Source organism: Malurus melanocephalus, unplaced genomic scaffold (assembly GCF_030028575.1).
Source record: "Malurus melanocephalus ecotype Western Australia unplaced genomic scaffold, MMel_1.1 scaffold_696, whole genome shotgun sequence".
Lineage (NCBI taxonomy): Eukaryota > Metazoa > Chordata > Aves > Passeriformes > Maluridae > Malurus > Malurus melanocephalus.
Window position 1 is genome coordinate 194,560 of NW_026623928.1, and position 17,087 is coordinate 211,646.

At 42.3% G+C, this 17,087-nt stretch overlaps 1 protein-coding gene across 1 annotated transcript in view; it reads left to right on the forward strand.

The window, feature by feature from the left end:
- Positions 1-2,940: 2,940 nt before the first annotated feature.
- KDM3B (lysine demethylase 3B) overlaps positions 2,941-17,087 on the forward strand; it is a 49,075-nt gene continuing 34,928 nt past the window's right edge. Inside the window, exons 1-7 of the mRNA XM_057384304.1 lie at positions 2,941-3,217; positions 9,272-9,439; positions 11,790-11,903; positions 12,338-12,443; positions 13,901-14,025; positions 15,406-15,474; positions 16,395-16,976. Coding sequence (XP_057240287.1) covers positions 3,047-3,217; positions 9,272-9,439; positions 11,790-11,903; positions 12,338-12,443; positions 13,901-14,025; positions 15,406-15,474; positions 16,395-16,976 — 1,335 coding nt within the window. The 5' untranslated portion in view covers positions 2,941-3,046. The remainder of the gene's footprint in view (positions 3,218-9,271; positions 9,440-11,789; positions 11,904-12,337; positions 12,444-13,900; positions 14,026-15,405; positions 15,475-16,394; positions 16,977-17,087) is intronic.

A 17,087-nucleotide genomic window follows, 5' to 3' on the forward strand; every position in this document is an offset into this window, starting at 1 on the left:
CAGTATACAGAAGTGGAATTACTTTTTTTTTTTTTTTAATGCCTTCCTTCAGAACTAGTGCAGAGCTTTAATCCCAAAGAACAGAAGTCTCCCAGGGTGAGGCAGGAGTTCCCTAGCCGCACTAATCTGCTTACAGGAGGTGCTCACACTATCCCAAGGTACATTCTGTTTGTCAGGGTCACTGCTGCTGACCAGCTTTTTTTATAGAGGACTCAGAGTTTCAGAAATATATTTTTGTAGACAATGATTAAACTGTGAAACATTGAAATAAAGCATGTAAACAAAAACTTACAGCACTGTCCTCTGTACAGATGTTTTTCTCACTTCAGTTCTCTCCTGGCTCATTAGAAAATGTTTGATTACTTCTTGGATATATTTTAATAAAGTTCTCCAAAGAATATGGCTGCTGTCTATGGAAGRGGTAGCCTTAGATAAAGTATTGAAAGGGAGGGTTGAAAACCTGTACAGGTAAGTGTCTGCATCAGTCCTGCTTTTCTCGAATTATGTAAATTCCACAAAATCCATCCCTGGATCAGCCACTCTGGCAAATTACTTTGTTTGTATTCTGGAGCATTGACCATCAGTCCAGGCTATGAGGGTGGCAGTCTGGAGACAAAGCCATCTTCASTGCTAAAGGGACACCTTTGGATGTAGCCTGGTGGTTACTTACCTGATTTCTCACAAGCTGAAATTGTGGTATCTGGTTGTGCAGCCACTTAGGTATGTAGTTTAACAGTAGTAGCTTTCACAATAAAAATTAGTGTTTGAAATTAACACACAGCCCATGAAACTAATTTTTCTGACTTGTAACAGAGGTTGGTGCAACAAAATTAGCATAGAAAAGTYGTTACATATTTCATAAATTGAATTTAATTCATACTTTATAGCCTATGCTGCCTGCCTGGGTCAATCATTACAGGCAAGAAACCCCTAGTATTGGTGGATTTTATCACTGTTGGCCCACCTGGTGCTGTATGCCATTGGAATCTCCAGCACCCATTCTTGGGAGATGGGAAATGCTGGCCCGCTTTATCATGCCATGGGAGTCTGAGCTGTTAGAATGAGAAGGGGATGGGAACACTTGGAATCTTTCACATGGTAGTACAATTTCTAGTGCACAGCTGATCTTACTGTTTCAGTAAAGAAATTTAAGACACGAGGGCAAAGACTGGTCTTCAAAGAATGTAGTACTCATATTGGATTTACCATGGCMGTCACTTAGATGCAAGACATAATGGCTCTTCTACCCTTCAGTAATGTTTCATGTAGATATTAAAAAAGAAGAGGGGGGAGTTAGTAAATCCAGTGGTGTGTAGTAAATCAAAACTCTGAGATGAACAGCACAGGAGGATAGCACTGAGGGCTGGTGCCACTGATACTCTGAAGTTTTGTGTAGCTGTTCAAACTACCGTAGGCAGATTCTGCTTCCAAAAACTCTTTGAACTGTCTCTTAYGTAATAATCTGTCTTAGAATCTGTTCAGAATTTAATTTGTGTGACACTGTTAGGTCTAAAGTCACACCATAAAGAGAACAGATAATGGAATGAAACTACGAAATATTTTCCTGATGACAGGCACATTGTACAAACTGGTATTGGGCATTCTTACCCATATTCCAATCAGTACATTGGATCCCTGTAACTAGAAAGAAACAAAGAGGAAAAGCCCCTACTTAAAATAACCTGGCACAATCATTTGAATAAATGAAATTGAAAGCAAGCAACTTGCCTTTGCATTGCTAAATCAGTGTCAGAGAAGTCTGCCCGAGCGAAGAAACAGTACATGCAAAAGAACAACCTAGTTCCACAAGAGTATCCTTGTGCTGGTACGGAGTATACCATCTACTCATTCCAGTTTCCATCAGTCTACTGTGCCTTTACTGCACAAGCAGAAACAGATATAAAATTGCATGTCATTTTTCGAACTGCAGGATGCTAAAGTATTTTGTGGTCCATGTTGAGAAGGGGCACGTTTAGAACATTGTGCTATGCTATATGAGACCTGTTCAAATGTATTAACTAATCATGACGGCTGAATTCATTAACATACTGATTTTGTATCTTAATTACTCCTTAAATGCACGCCTCTCCAAAATTTGCCTGAAAGGGAAGCGAGGCACCCGGTCCTCTGGGACCGCCAGCAGTTCCTCATGCTAGCCGTGGGATTCAGCCTGAGACGCGCCCACTGGTTCCTCTGTGTGTTTTCCTCGAATTTGAGGTTAAAACTCCTTAATTCATGCGATAATTCCAGGTTTTGAACTTGGCGGTGGTTCGAGTCTGCCTAGGGCAGGCTCCTGCCCACAGCCGGCCCTCCCACCCCGCCGCGCGGCCCGCCCGTTCCAGCGGGGCCCTCATCCCGCCCGTTCCAGCGGCGCCCTCGTCCCGCCCGTTCCAGCGGCGCCCTCGTCCCGCCCGTTCCAGCGGCGCCCTCGTCCCGCCCGTTCCGGCGGCACCCTCGTCCCGCCCGTTCCAGCGGGGCCCTCATCCCGCCCCGTTCCCGTGGCGCCCCCGTCCCGCCCGTTCCAGCGAGGCTCTCATCCCGCCCGTCCCGCGCGGCGCTCTCATCCCGCCCGTTCCAGCGGGGCNCCCATCCCGCCCGTTCCAGCGGGGCTCCCATCCCGCCCGTTCCAGCGGGGGCCCTGATCCCGCCCGTTCCCGTGGCGCCCCCGTCCCGCCCGTTCCAGCGAGGCTCTCATCCCGCCCGTCCCGCGCGGCGCTCTCATCCCGCCCGTTCCAGCGGGGCCCCCGTCCCGCCCGTTCCAGCGGCGCTCTCATCCCGCTCGTTCCAGCGGGGCCCTCATCCCGCCCGTTCCAGCGGCACCCCCGTCCCGCCCGTTCCGGCGGCGCTCTCATCCCGCCGTCCCGCGCGGGGCCTTGTGGGGCCGGGCAAGCCCCGGGAGGGGGCGGGGCGGGGGCGGGGCCGGTTGCGCGGGGCACGCTGGGACGGCGGCGGGCGGTGCTCGGGCCCAGCGCGGGGCAGGAGCCTCTTGGTGTCTCGGGCGGCGGCTGCGGCCGGAGCGCTCGGGCAGCGGCTGTGCCCAGCGGGGATGGCAGACGCGGCGGCTTCTCCCGTGGGGAAGCGGCTTCTGCTGCTGCTGGCGGCAGGACCGGGCGAGGGCGAGACGCCGGGGCCGGAGCCGGGGCCTGCGTTGCCYGCGCGGGCCTGGCGGAGCGGCACCGTGAGGGCCATGAGCGGAGCGGTGCCCCAGGACCTGGCGGTGAGGATCGGAGCGGGAGTGGAGGGGGCACACCGTACCGCGGACGGGGCCGCGGGTCCAGCTTCCCGCGAGGGCCGCGGACGGASCGGGCTGGGCTGGGGGCGGGCGGGTGCCGCGGCCGAACTGTGCCGGCGGCCCGAGCCCTCCCCGCAGCGCCGGGCCCGGCGGACGCGCTCCCGGGCTGGAAGCGGTGGGGCCCGGCCTGCGGCGAGCGTGGCGGCGAAGCGGCCGGGCWAGTATGTGCGGGGTCCGGCATCGCCGGTGTCGTGATGGGAAGTAACTTAGGTGTGGAGCAAGTACGTCTGAGACATTTCTGGTGCTGATTTGTCTGCRTGCATATAACTTCAAAATGTTGACTTGTGGGTTTTTTGTTTTGTTTTGTTTTGTTGGGTAGGTTTGTTGTTGTTTTGTTTTCGTTTTCCTCCAGGAAGATGTTAAATAGGCTTGATCAGCCTAAATTATATATGCAAATATCTGTTGAGGGGGCAATTTTGAGTGCGGTTCATCCATTTGATTTTGTGTSAGATTTTTTCAGTTGTAGGAATTCAGCTTTAGTGTAATATACTTAAGCACTCCTTAGCATTTGTCTGTTTTTATTTCTAGTATAGCTCTATGAAACGCTTGGGTGGAGAGCCTAAAAAGAGCTCTTGAAATGTATGGRTGCAGTTGCTCTTTGCATGTGTTAGTTCTGCAGGCACTCGCTGTAAATGGTGGCATGCTTTGGAGGGCTGTGTCTGTTTCAGTGATCCATGGTTGGAGGAATGAAGTTCTGTGTTYGTGAATAGTTTTAGTTCTCTTAATGAGTAGTTTTGTAAAAATCAGTATTTATGTTAAGTTCTTTGGGCTTGTTTGAAGAGTTCCTACTTAGTTTCCTTGACATCCTCTGGTGATGCTGCTTTCCTTGGYCTTGTTCTAGAACTGCACCTATGGCAGTCAGCAGAAAGCAGTGTGCTGGATTTGGCTTTGCAGACCTGGAGGGCCTGGCACCTGGTGTCTGCAGTTCAGAGCTGTAATTATGTACTCTAGCTGCTGCCTATCTTGTTCATGGAGGAGGAAATAAAARGAGATGCAGAAAGGGTTTCTTCAGTAGGGAAATGTGACAAGTGTTTGAGAATATCTGAATTGCAAAATGTATTGGGGCTAAGATCCAGCTGAAGAGCCACTCTTGTAGCAGACTGCATTGGACRTGTGTGTCATCAGTGCCCTTGCATTTTTTGTGGTGTGTGAATTTGTTACCTTCTATCAGCACTGCAGTTCTCCCCTCAGTTCCTTTCATCAATAACCTTCCACTTAATACCCTTTCAGTGGTGTAGCTGTCTCTGAAGTGTGTGTTCTCAAAATCTACGTAAGAATGCTGAAATGTGAAATGTGTAACATACTCAAGGCAGAATTTAGAATAATGTGGGACATGTACTGTTTTCATGGGCTCTTCCTTTCATAATGAATGCTGCTGTGACAATGGCAATGATGTACTATCAGAAAAGAGTTCTTCCTAAACTCCTTCTGTCAGAAGAAGTGATGASTTGGCCCCAAGCAGTCAACCACTGTTTAGGAAATTCTCTTCTAAGTTAATGATGTGGACTAGGTGTGATAAAGGCTTGGAAAAATGTGTTTTCTACTCTTTGGTCTGCGTAAGTCTGTCCTTTCTCATAGTATCCTAYAAAGATGGTTTCAATTACTAGCCTATAGTCTCATGTTGGGCTTCAACTTCAACTGCAGTTGAATATGTGCACYTTTCTAGGACAGAAAACTTGGGAATAGACAAGAGGTATAAACTTAAAAGCATATATTTTTTAAAGTGTATTGGAATTTTAGGAAGCTGTTACTTTTTCAGGTAAAGCCTCAGAAAGATTTTTGGGGATTTTTTCCCTGTAAAAAATTGGTCGCAGAGAGTAGTTTTTAGACACCCTGGTATAATGTGGAGTTCCTCCAGTTGTGGTTCCTCCACAAAGAAATGTATGTAAAGGTCAGTCCTAGTTGTAACACCATTGCAGGGCACCTAGCAGAAATCCTGAGGAAAAACTGTGCTGCCATTAGAAAACAGCTTTGCTTCTTCTAACTGGAAGCAGGTAYTACCCTCTTTCTCAAAATGTTTGCTAGAACAAGATTATAAAAGACSTGTCAAGCTCCATCTCAGTAGGTTTCAAATGCTGTAAAAGTGCATGGTACATACTAATGGCAAAATAGCTCAGTGTGTCCTATGCAGGACTAGTGCTTTTCTTATGTGGAACAGAAGTATGAGAGATGATTGTTTTGGTGAATAGGCAAGCTATACGATACCACAAAGTGTTAGGAGGCCTAGGATACGAAGTGTTTTGAGGGACTGTTGTGGAATAATCCAATGTTAGATGGCATGCAAAGAATTGCCCCTTCTCCCCCCACTCCCTTCCACAATGGATATTAGGTCATGTTTTCTACAGAATATTTTGCCTTATCCAAGTTTTTTTCTCTTGAGTTTACCTATTTCTTACTGTAATCTGCACATAATTGAATGTATTCTGAAAACATTTTTCCTTTCACATTATATGTAAATTGTACATTTAATGAAAACATATAATTTAAAGGACATTGTTCATAGGGGATTTCATGGAATAAAGTTGGTCTTTAGAAATTATCTGGATTGTGGAATAAGCTTAGGTACTTTGCAAGTACCAGAACTCTGAATTAATTGTAAGTATCAGGGTATTTTAACTAGTTTCTCTAACTAGGTCACGTTGAGAAAGAGTATCTTCCTGCCTGGGGGCTGTATGTACTAGATGAGAGCAGAGAAGCACGTGAGAAAACATGCTGATCTTGTTTGTTGTGCCGAGGTGTGGGGAAGTTCCTGGCTGTTGTGCATGTGTGTGCTGCAGAATTTCAGGTATTTCTGGGGCTAAATGGGGAGCTTGTAGAGGCTTTSAAACTGTAAGGGATTTGGAAAGAGGAGTTTTCAGACCGGGGCTTGTCACTGTGACAGTGGAAGTGGTGGGAAGCTTCACTGCAAACTGGAGTTGTGTAAGTCTAGGATATTCAGATTACTTTCTGTGTCACTGTATTCTTCATTTCCTTCTGTTCTGCACAGGTGATCATGTTCCTGGATCATTCTCTCTGGGAGCAAAGTGCTTGCATGCTTTTGCGTATTTAAAGAGTACATGAGGAGAAGTGACACCMCAAAGTGGTATAGGCTCCATCTCACTTCCTAAGTAATGTCTCATATTGCTGCTGTTGAAGGCATAACACTGGGGTGCATTTAATGCTTCTTGTTGTAAAAAGAGATTTTTAAGAACAAATGGAATGTTGAATGTTTTTTCAATACATTTTTATCTGCTTTGCGATTAAAATACAGTTCTGTGAGGAAGAGCTGACTGCAAAGTAGTGGATGTACATTTTCTCTGCTTACACTGTGATGCTTTATTGGTGGTCTAAGTATAAAATCCTATGAATCCTTGTTATGCCATAGGGTTTTTTTTTTTTTTCCACTGACCTTTCTCTCTTCCCATGTGTAAAAAATAGACATCCACACTGAAGAAAATGTGTATATGTCTTCTGTGGCTGCACTAAWTGCTTTTTGCAGGATCCTACACGGTCATGAGGTATTCTTTGACCACTTGTGCTACTGAAATGCTGTCAGGGAGTCATAGAGAATGATGAGATGCCCCTGAGCCTCCTCAAGACCAAATAAATCCAGCTCCCTCWGCCACTCCTSATAAGAGATGTTTTCTAGACCTTTCATGAGCCTTGTAGCCCTTTGCTGGAYAGGCTTCAGCACCTTAATGTCCTTTCTAAAGTGAGGGGCCCAGAATTGAACGCTGCACTTGAGGTGTGGCTGCATGAGTGCTGAGAATAGGGGGATGGTCACCTTCCCTAGTGCTGCTGGCTACACTATTCTTGATACAGGCCAAGTTTCTATTTGCCTTCTTGGCCACCTAGGCACACGCTGGCTCTTGTTGAGGTAGCTGTCAACCAGCACTCCAAAGTGCCCTTCTGTCAAAACAGCTCTGGAGGCACTCCTCCCCAAGCCTGTAGCGGTGCAGGAGATTGCTGCAACCCAAGTGCGGGACCCAGTGCTGCAAGGACCCACYTTGTTGAACCACAGGCTGTTGTCCTCAGTCTTTTGATTGAGTCTGTCCAGGTCTCTYTGCAAAGTCTTCTTACCCTTTGGCAGATCAACACTCCCATGCAACTTGGTGTTTGCAAATTTACTGAGGGTGCACTCAATCCCTGTGTGCAGATCATCAGTAAAGATGCTAAATAGGAGCAGCCTTAATACTGAGCCCTGGGGAACACCACTTGCAACCAGCCGCAGCTGGATTTGGCACTGTTCGCCGCAACTCCCTGCGCCAGTTTTTTACCCATCAAAGGGTCCAGTCATCCAAACCATGAGCTGCCAGTTTTTCTAGGAGGGTGCTGTGGAAGAYGGTGTCAAACACTTTACTGAAGTCTAGATGAATGCATCCACAGCCTTTCCCTCCTGTACTAAGCTGGTCAGTTGGTCATAGAAGGAGACTGAGGCAAGTCCTGTTTAAACCTTGAGTGAAGTAATAAAATGAACCTCGTAGGTATCCTTTTTTTGGGGCAGGTAAGCTGTACTTCATTGCTTGTTTGAACTTGTCTGCCTTCAGTGGTCCTTGCCAACTAGTTTAGGGAGACATGCTAATGAGAGGTCCGTTCTGTGTTGTTACTTACAGAATCTCCCCATCTTTTAATCAAATTCTTAATTAYTTGGCAAAAAGGCATATATTCCAAAATCAGTGTTATTCTAGTAATTCTTTATGACAACCTCTTTTCATATAACCTTTGCGATAAGAGAATCATGACAAGACAATTACCTCACTAATACTGTACACATTGTAAACAAATGATTCCATTTTGTTGTTTTTCTGTGTTAGTTCTCTCCTTAGTTCTCTCATTATGTCACATGCTACTGGCAAAGTAGCACAAGTATAATAGTGAGAAAGCTATAGGCCCACTGAAAATGGAAATGTGCTCTGTCTAGTTTCCAATATATTGCTGAAAATTACTGAATTGGAGGAGGGATATTTTGAAAGGTCCAGTACTGTTTCTCAGCAGGACAGCTTAAGTAGTAATGGAGTTCAAGACTTAATCAGGAGAGTTACTTCATATTCTCTCCCCCTCTCCTTGGAGTTGAGGTTTTGAATCTGGGSGGAGGAGTAGGGTAGAGGAGTAAGTGGTCTCTAATACTTCTTTTACTATGGTTTATTGGTGAAGCAGAGAGCTGTCTCTCTCAGGTTAGTGCCCTGTTGGCAAGTKTGTAAATTCTGTAGATGAAAGATTGGAATGTGACTGTTCTAATACTTAATAGCTCCAGTTGTTAGGAYATGGAATGAAATTTGTAACCTGTGTACTCAGCGTTCTTGCCATGTGATTTYATATGACTTTAATAATTCCTATCCTTGTGATAGGAAAAAAGGAGGATGATATCTCRGAATAGTGATTTAGATTTGTAGAGTGTTTAGTATGGTTTGTATTGTTACACTGGTAAATAAGGCTTTGAAAAATCTAGCAGGTAGGTAGGTCTGGATAATCTCATGCCATCCAACATATTTGCATTTGTTCAGGGAGTTTAATGATGTACAAGACAAGACAAAACTTCTGATTTAGAGTGGATTTTGTAAACACGAGCCTTGCAGGCTGAAGCATTTAATTATGTAAATGTCAGTTAACCATACTGATAAAGTCTGTTCAAGTGCCAAGTAAGAGTGTTGAAATTCTCTGAAAAATTCTACTGTGAAAAAGGATTGCATTGTGTCGTCAGCTGTGCTTTTGGATGAACAATTTTCACGTCTTTATTTTTGTATTGGAAAACGCAACATTTAGAGCTGGTAATGTGTCTTTGGGGATAAATAATTTTTCACAGGTTACTAGTTGCTGTGAATTTGATTCTCATTTCTTTTGTAATATTTCATAGGTGTAGATGTGTGATCTATGTAGATGTATTCTCAGTTTTAACATTGCAATATTTGTCCTGATTTTTCTTCAAGATTGTAGGAATATTATTTTCTATTTAGCATCTGAAAAGAGATTAAATGCCTTCTAATTTTTCTTTTCCATCAGATCTTTGTGGAATTTGATGGCTGTAACTGGAACCAGCATGCGTGGGTGAAAGTGCATGCTGAAGAAGTTATAGTTTTGCTGCTGGAAGGATCATTGGTTTGGGCACCTCGAAATGATCCGGTTATGCTTCAGAGCACTCGAATCTCACTGGCACAGTGGCCTGCACTGGTGAGTATTTGACCAAAAGCCYTTAGATTGTTAGAGCTTTTCATCAGCTCCACTGTGAAACTCAAGGCTTGGAAATTGTACAGAGCACCATTTTGCAGGTTCTTTGGGGATGGACTTTTACTAATAGGAGTTCCTTAACTGGCACTTATAGTGCCTTTGGGAAGGCATTGGAGAGGCAGTGTGCTCCCAGTTCCTGCCTCAGAAATTGCTATGACATTTTGTACAGAAATGTGATATTTACAAGTGAGTCTCTGAAGAAATGTGTTATATATCTGAAAAGATTATTTTGCCTTATTTTAAAACTTTGTGTATGGTAGGCTTTTCTGAATTGTAAGAATAAGCCTTTTGGTCTTATGAAGGACTCTCCAGAGCTCTGTAAGGTAGCGGGTGTTGCAACGTTTAAGTAGTTATACCAGAAAGCGCCTTGAGAAAGAGAATAGACTGTGGGCTGTGCCAGACATGTTAACTATAAATTGGTGACTCCCAGTYGAAACATTTTATTTCAGTTTTATTGTCAGCATTAASTAACACGATGTGCAAAATTTTATCATGTTTCCTGATGTGGTTAGCCATATTATTGTTTACGTTACAGTTGCATGTCATGACACCTGAAGACAAAGCTGGTATATTTTAGCTAGCATATCCAAATATAYCCATTCTGCAAACATCCTGATTAGTAGTATATAGTGAAAAGTATATTACATGCTTTTTCTTCTCTTAGTGGCTTCTGAAGAGGAAAGATCATTATATGTGAGAATCCTTCCTTCATTTTTATGCTGTTTAATTTTTATTATTTGGCCCTTCTTTTGTTTCTTTTCCCACAGTCCTTGGGCTGCTTAGGACCCTACTCTCTGCTTTTTAATACATTTTGAGCATGGGTACATTGAAWTTTTTTTTCCTGTCAAGGATCTTGTGCCTTGGTAGAATTTGAATTTAATGTTTTAAATGTGCACTTGGGCTCAAAACAGCAAGTTTATGACTGCATCTTTCTCTGAAGATTTCTTTAATGTGTTTGGATTAAGGCAGGAGAAAACCACGCCTTTACAGCAGAGACTCTGTAGGTAGTGYTTTTTCCTTTCATTGTATTTCCAGATTGTCTTCAAGAATGAACTTCAGTTAGTTTCRTCTGGGAAACTGTTTTTATACAGGATCAATTTCTTTCGGTTGATTCCCAAATCTCTAAAAATCTGAGTAATTAGGGGGTGTTACCATAGTCTGCATGCTGACTTTGAGATGATTCCATTGAGAGTATTTCCATTACAACTCAAGCTTTATTTGTATACTAGCTGAAAAAAATGTTTCCGTTCTCTGGACAGCCACATGAGTATTGAAGCTTTCTCTAGGTACTACAGGCCTACCCAGATAAATGCATGGGAWTACAGATTGGAGTTAGCCAAGGCACCAGAGTACATTTTTGCAACGGGAAAGCAGCTCAACTACTTAGCATTACAAGGGGATTGGTATGTTTCAGGGGTGTGAGGTATGGTGAGTTTTGTTGGATATTTTTTGTGTTTAAGATTTATCACTTAAGAATGTCTTTTCATCCTTCGTTGTCTCCTTTTTGTAGTCCTGTTTACTTTCAGGAAACAGTTTTACATAAACAGAGAAAACAAATTTTTATATTTATAGTGTTSTGTACAGGAGAATGGAGTGTAAACGAACCTGATGAGAACTGTTAAGGGAAAAATATCATGAATACTTGTGTGTCAAAATCATGTAAGTGAGCATGAGACAAATAACACATTTCAAAGTTTCTGGTTGGCAACTTTGTCTTCCATCAGCAAGTTATGTTATAAGATTCTCTGATTCTGCTTTTACARGGTTTCTGATTCCACTGGGTATTTTTAGTGATTTATTCTGTCTTTTGAGCATCAGTAGTACACTTGYTATGAACTTTAGTTTTTCACAAAATACCAGCCAAAACTGCTCGCATTTAATAATAAGCATATAAATTTCTTACAGCTAACTTCTGTAGAGGAATAAAACCACTCTTTTCAGGAGGCTGTATCTGAAATACGTTAGATAGTTTAAACCATTAACCAAAGCTTTTTTTATTTAACCTGAGCATCTGAAGGTGCTCACCTATGAAAGAACAATACTGCCACAGGTGTTTTCATTTCTGCTATAAGATCTGATGAAAAAAATGGATACAATTGCCTGTAATTTCTGCTTGTAATGCAAGAATTATTGGCTTAGCCATAATAACTAGTATTTTGCATTAAAACTATTGGGCAGTACAAGATGAGAATTTTTTTTTTTTTAATCTAAATGGCGTGTGAAATCAACTGTTGTTGGCCTGTATGTGTGCTCAGYCATTTTGGTGAATTCTTTTTTTTGTTGTTTATCACAGACCTTCACTCCTCTAGTAGATAAGCTGGGGTTAGGCTCTGTGGTCCCAGTGGAGTTTCTTCTGGACAGACATTTACGTTTCCTGTCTGATGCCAGTGGATTACGTTTATTTCAGGTATTTGAACTGTGTTCAGTTAAAATGTAAATTTTTTRTGCTGTGCTTGTCAGATTAATTTTTTTTCTTCCTGTTCCACCAACATATCCTTCTTTCTCCTTACACTGCCCTGTCACTATTTGTGYTTGTTTCCCTGCATTTCCAAGTCCTCATGCTAACCTCCATTTGCATGCAACAAATGCTCTCTACCTTGTTCAGTTGGAGAGCTAGCTGTCATTGTATAGCTGATAATWGCAGTGGAAGTCTTGCAACAACTTTTGCATAGGTAATCCTTTTATTCCTTCTGGCATGTTCAGTAATATTTTTCTTAATTTTCCTTTTTTTCCTTGTTTGTCAGTGTCTGACTGTAGTCCAAGGAGACCTGTCTCTTAAAAACTAAWGATTCTTTCCTTAGAAGATTGTACTTTTGTGTTAAAACTGTTTGGTTTTGGCAGATGGGAACAGAGAGCCAAAATCAGATTCTGCAGGAACAGCCTTCACTGAGAGAATCTGTTAATGCACTGATCAGCGACCAGAAGCTTCAGGAGATATTTAGTAGAGGTGAGGTGTGTTTTATGTCTCAGAACCGCTTTGTTGTGCAACAGTTGTAAGACTATGCTGGAATTTGTGAAGGAAGATAGTGATACTTTCTGTTATTGTTTCATTTGGAAGGTCAATTTTCTGTATTTTGCAAGTTCTTTATGAMGAAGTATTATTTTATCACAGAGACCAGTAAGCAATTGCTGAGGTACAACCAAGAATACCTACTGGGACTGCTCATTTAAGATGTGGTTAAAGAAGGACAATGTCCATGTATTTACAGCTTCTCTTATTTTAGTTTCCAGTTATTTTTAGAGTTTTGGCCCTTTTGTGTGGTTATGTTTTATAATTCTGGATATTGAGAATTGAAGTTCCTCGGTAGCTGTTGATCCTTATAAACTTTCTTTTGTAATGGCAATTCAAATTCTGACATTTTGATGATTAATACATCAGTTGTTTAAGTTGAAGATATGTGTGGATGTGGCTGGTCAGCATAAAGYTAATACCTTATCTGTAGTCTGGACTGTGTATTAGGGTTAAGCCTGATTGTGGCTTTTGTTGTCAGATTTGGGTGATCTTGGTCAAATGCTAAAATAATTTCTATCCAGAGTTTGTGTGCCAGCRGACCAGCTCAGAGATTGTCCTTCAAATGTAAGACAGTGGTCTGTGTAATTCCTAATGGTAATTTGGTGCCTTTTGGTCAAATAAAATGTGCATTCATAGAAATTCTATGAGGACGGTACTTCTTGCATGAACAAGTATCTTTGGAATTGTCCAGGTTGAAGCCTTCTTCTGAAGTGCCTGGTTCTGGCTGTGTCAACATACAGATTGTTGGATCATGTGGGTTTTGATGATCCAAGATTAGMGGAAGTTTATTTTGTCTGGACTTAGGGTAGGAGGAGAGCTCTGTGTGTTGATATGGAGAGCAAGGGCAGGGTCAGAGGAAAYCTTTCTGTAGATGATCTGTTACTTGTGTAAAAGAACTAAGACTGGTCAATTTAGAGATGATATGCAAATACATGTTTCTATGCTGAAATGCATGGCTTTTCCACTGGGATTTGACRCATCTGGACTAAGTCAGTATGCTGGGACTGTCCACTGGATTAATGCTGCCTAATTGCTAACCTGTAGGTTAGAAAGCAAAAGAATTAAGTCAGCAAGGAGCCCCCATCTASCTTGATTTTGTCAGAGGAGTGAGTTTATTTTGGTGGGGGTTTTTTTTTCTAACTTGTAAACTGCATTCATTTTGTCTTCAYGGTAGCCTTGAGTTACAACAATGAGGACCTATTGATTTTTCAGGATAAAATGCCTGCTTACACAGGATTTGCAACAGAAGCCCTATTGTTTCAATTTTTTACACCTAAAAAATGACACTTCCAAGTCCTAATTAAGTGCACAGAACTATTTTATTGTGTGACTCTTAATTACTGTGACGCAAAGCTTGTTTTGAAAATGTACTCAGAGTCCTTCTTTTCCAGGTCCTTACAGTGTCCAAGGCCAAAGAGTTAAAGTTTATCAACCAGAGGATGAAAACAGCTGGCTCTGTGGTGTTGTGAGCCACCAAGACCCAATAACTCGTCTTATGGAGGTGTCTGTGACTGAGGTAAAAATATGAAACACTGCTTTGGTGTTCCTAAAATGCCATTCCTCAATAGCTATATGTGGAGAATGACARCTTTGCCAAAACTTGTTCTTTTGGGTTCTTTCTATTTTTTTTTTTTTTCAAAAGTTAAGTAATTACTTGTGTTGTGATTCACAGTAGTTTTCTGGTATTTTTTCCTATTACAATGGAATATTTCCAGAATAAATGATGTCACACAGACCATTTCTATTAAAAAAAAATAAAAGCTATAATTGTTTCATTGGAAATGAGTGCTGTACGAAAAAAATTTTAAAGTGACTCTCCAGATGGGAAGGCATGCTGATGCATAGAAAGTTACCCTGTGGATCTCTTACATGGTTTTCCTGTGACTTGTCTTGGTTTCTGTCTGGTGGACTGTACAAGTCACTTGAAACAATTGTAGCATAGCAGATGTAGTCATAGTCAAAATAAATTTGATTTTTCAGACTATTTACTTTTGTCCTGTTCCTATCTCTTCACCTGTGTGTTGCACAGAGAATCTGCCCTGCTAGAGTTACCTGGTTTTTATTGTGTGCTTCTGTGCAGTCTGACAAGTAGTTCAGTCTTACCAGTGGCCCTCGCCTAATGGCTTCCTTTTYCAAGAACAACTAGGAACAGGTCCCTGAGGTTGTGTAGCAGCAGCACTCGCCTTGTTTTTTCAGGTCCCATCCTGTGTCTTATGCCCACTGCCCCTGTAACCTCTTCCATGTGTAATGCATTGAATGTGCAGTAATCCTGCACTTTGACCACTGCTATTGCTGGCACACTGGGAAAAAGTATGTTATGTATGGCAAATCTGCATAGTACTTTGGAGAGGCATGGAAATTGTGGAGTATATGCATTCAGCTTATACATGCTAGGAAGCATCCAGCTTCCTGTGTACTTACTGTGAAATAAGAAGGTAACATCCAAGCACAATTACTGAGATTGCATATTCGTTGCTCCAGTTGGGGGGCACTGATGAGGGTACTTAGGCTAAATGGATGTAGTTCTTCTCATAGCCTTTTCTGCATCTAGTGGAATGAACGTGCAGAAGGCTGGAACAATATCAAGTCAAATTTAAGAAATGTGCTTAATGCGATGAATGCCTATAAAAGTGCTCAATAGAGCATATATACAAGGAAGCAGTGGTAGGAATCACATCTGAAAGTTTTTGAAATAGAGAAGAATCAAAAGGATAGAAGATGAACTGGAAGGCTGTAGTATTACTAARAAAGTGGGACAGAAAAGGTAAATGGGAGAGGGCCCACACAGTGACTGTGTATTTAGGTCTCTTATGTTGATGCTATTTACTTTGAATTAAAAATTAACCTCTGCTTCTCTTTCTCCTACCTCCTCATTATCAATCTGCATAAAAATTAGAGTGGTGAGATAAAGTCGGTGGATCCTCGACTGATTCATGTGGTGATGGATAATKCTTCTCCAAGCGAGGTAGTATAGCACTTAAAGTCTTGTATATGAAACTTCATAAAATTTTTGATATGAAATATCTAAAATCTGGAAAGGACTGAAAAATGATGCAGTGTTCACTGTGTCACGTTAGATAATTTAAAAAATGTTTCTCCTAAAGTTGGAACCGGAAGATTTTACCACTCTTTAAACAGGAAGTTTACCACTCTTGACAGTCATAGCTTTCTTTAAACAATCTTCTCTTTTTGTTCAGTCTGTTTGCTGAGTTTAGCGTGGATCTTGGAAGGGGGGTTYGTAATGGTGTAACCATGGCTGTGGTACTCCACTGTTTTAAAGTGTTGTGTTGCTGCCTTTTTCTATCACTCTGTGCTGCTTCATAGGCCTTTTAGGCATTTGTAAAAATTGCCATCTGGCTTCTCTGCCTTGTAAGCTGGCTTGTGTGCTTGTGGCATTTCATTGCTTCAGTTGAGAGGTTCCGTGATAACATTTGAACCTGAATTTTTACCCTAGTTAAAGGGCAAGCTATTTTCTGTAGTTAAATACTGTAGGCTTTGTGTGTTGGACARAAGGTGTGCCCTTCAAAAGAAACGTGGGCTTTAAATTTGGAGAAAAATTATTGTGCAAATAGTATTCATACATATGAAGAGCTTTGTTGGAGTATTGYGTGCTTCTCAAAATTTGCCATGGTGTGGTACATGCTACAGCAAGGTAGCTCAGTTAAAAAAATTCTTGTGCAGATCTTATTCTAGTACAAAAAAAGACTGCAACTTAATGCTTGTGTTCTGTGCTCACATAGCATCTCTCCTTAGATGTCTCATTTTGTGACAAAATGTCCCTAAGCTTCAGAGCAGCGTAATATATTCTGTTTTAACAGAAAAATRTTCTTTGCATGGGTATCCTGATTGTTCTGTTTTGTGATTGCATGGTTTTGTTTATTGTAGGGTGGGGCCTTAAAAGCAGCTAAATCATCATCTAAAGGCAAAAAGAAGAAAGAAAGCCTGGAGGGAAAGGATGCAAGGAGGAGGAAAAATGTATCAGATCCTGCTTGTGATCCTGCAACGAAGAAGCTAAAGGAGAGGGGTGAGGCGGATAGCAATGGTAATGATGGAGGTGAGGCAAGCAGAGGTCCTTGGAAAGGAGTCTCCAGTAATGAAACAGGACTGGATCCAAGGGCCAAGCAGTTGCCTTCATTTATTCCTCAGATTAATCGCAATATTCGTTTTGCTACTTACACCAAAGAGAATGGCCGAACACTAGTAGTCCAAGATGAGCCAGTTGGTGGTGATACACCATTGCCCTTCACTCCATTTTCCTCTGTGGCTGGACAAGCATTACTAGTTGGATCTGGATGTAAAGAGGCAGGAAAATCACTGGAACAGGTTGCCCAAGGCACAGTGACTTCTGCAACTGCAGTTACTACAGCTGCTTTGACACCGACAACTGTGAGAATCTCTGATAGCGGTCTGCCAGCTGTTGCTGGACAGGAGAAACTGAAAACAGTACGATCGCAAGCCCAGGGAGAGGTGAGTTGCTCGTGATCCAGCGTGTTCCAGAAAGAGTGTTTGCAACAAATGCTCTGCAACATAGGTCTGTTACAATGTGTGTCAGAATTGGAAAACTGCTTTTTCTCTCTC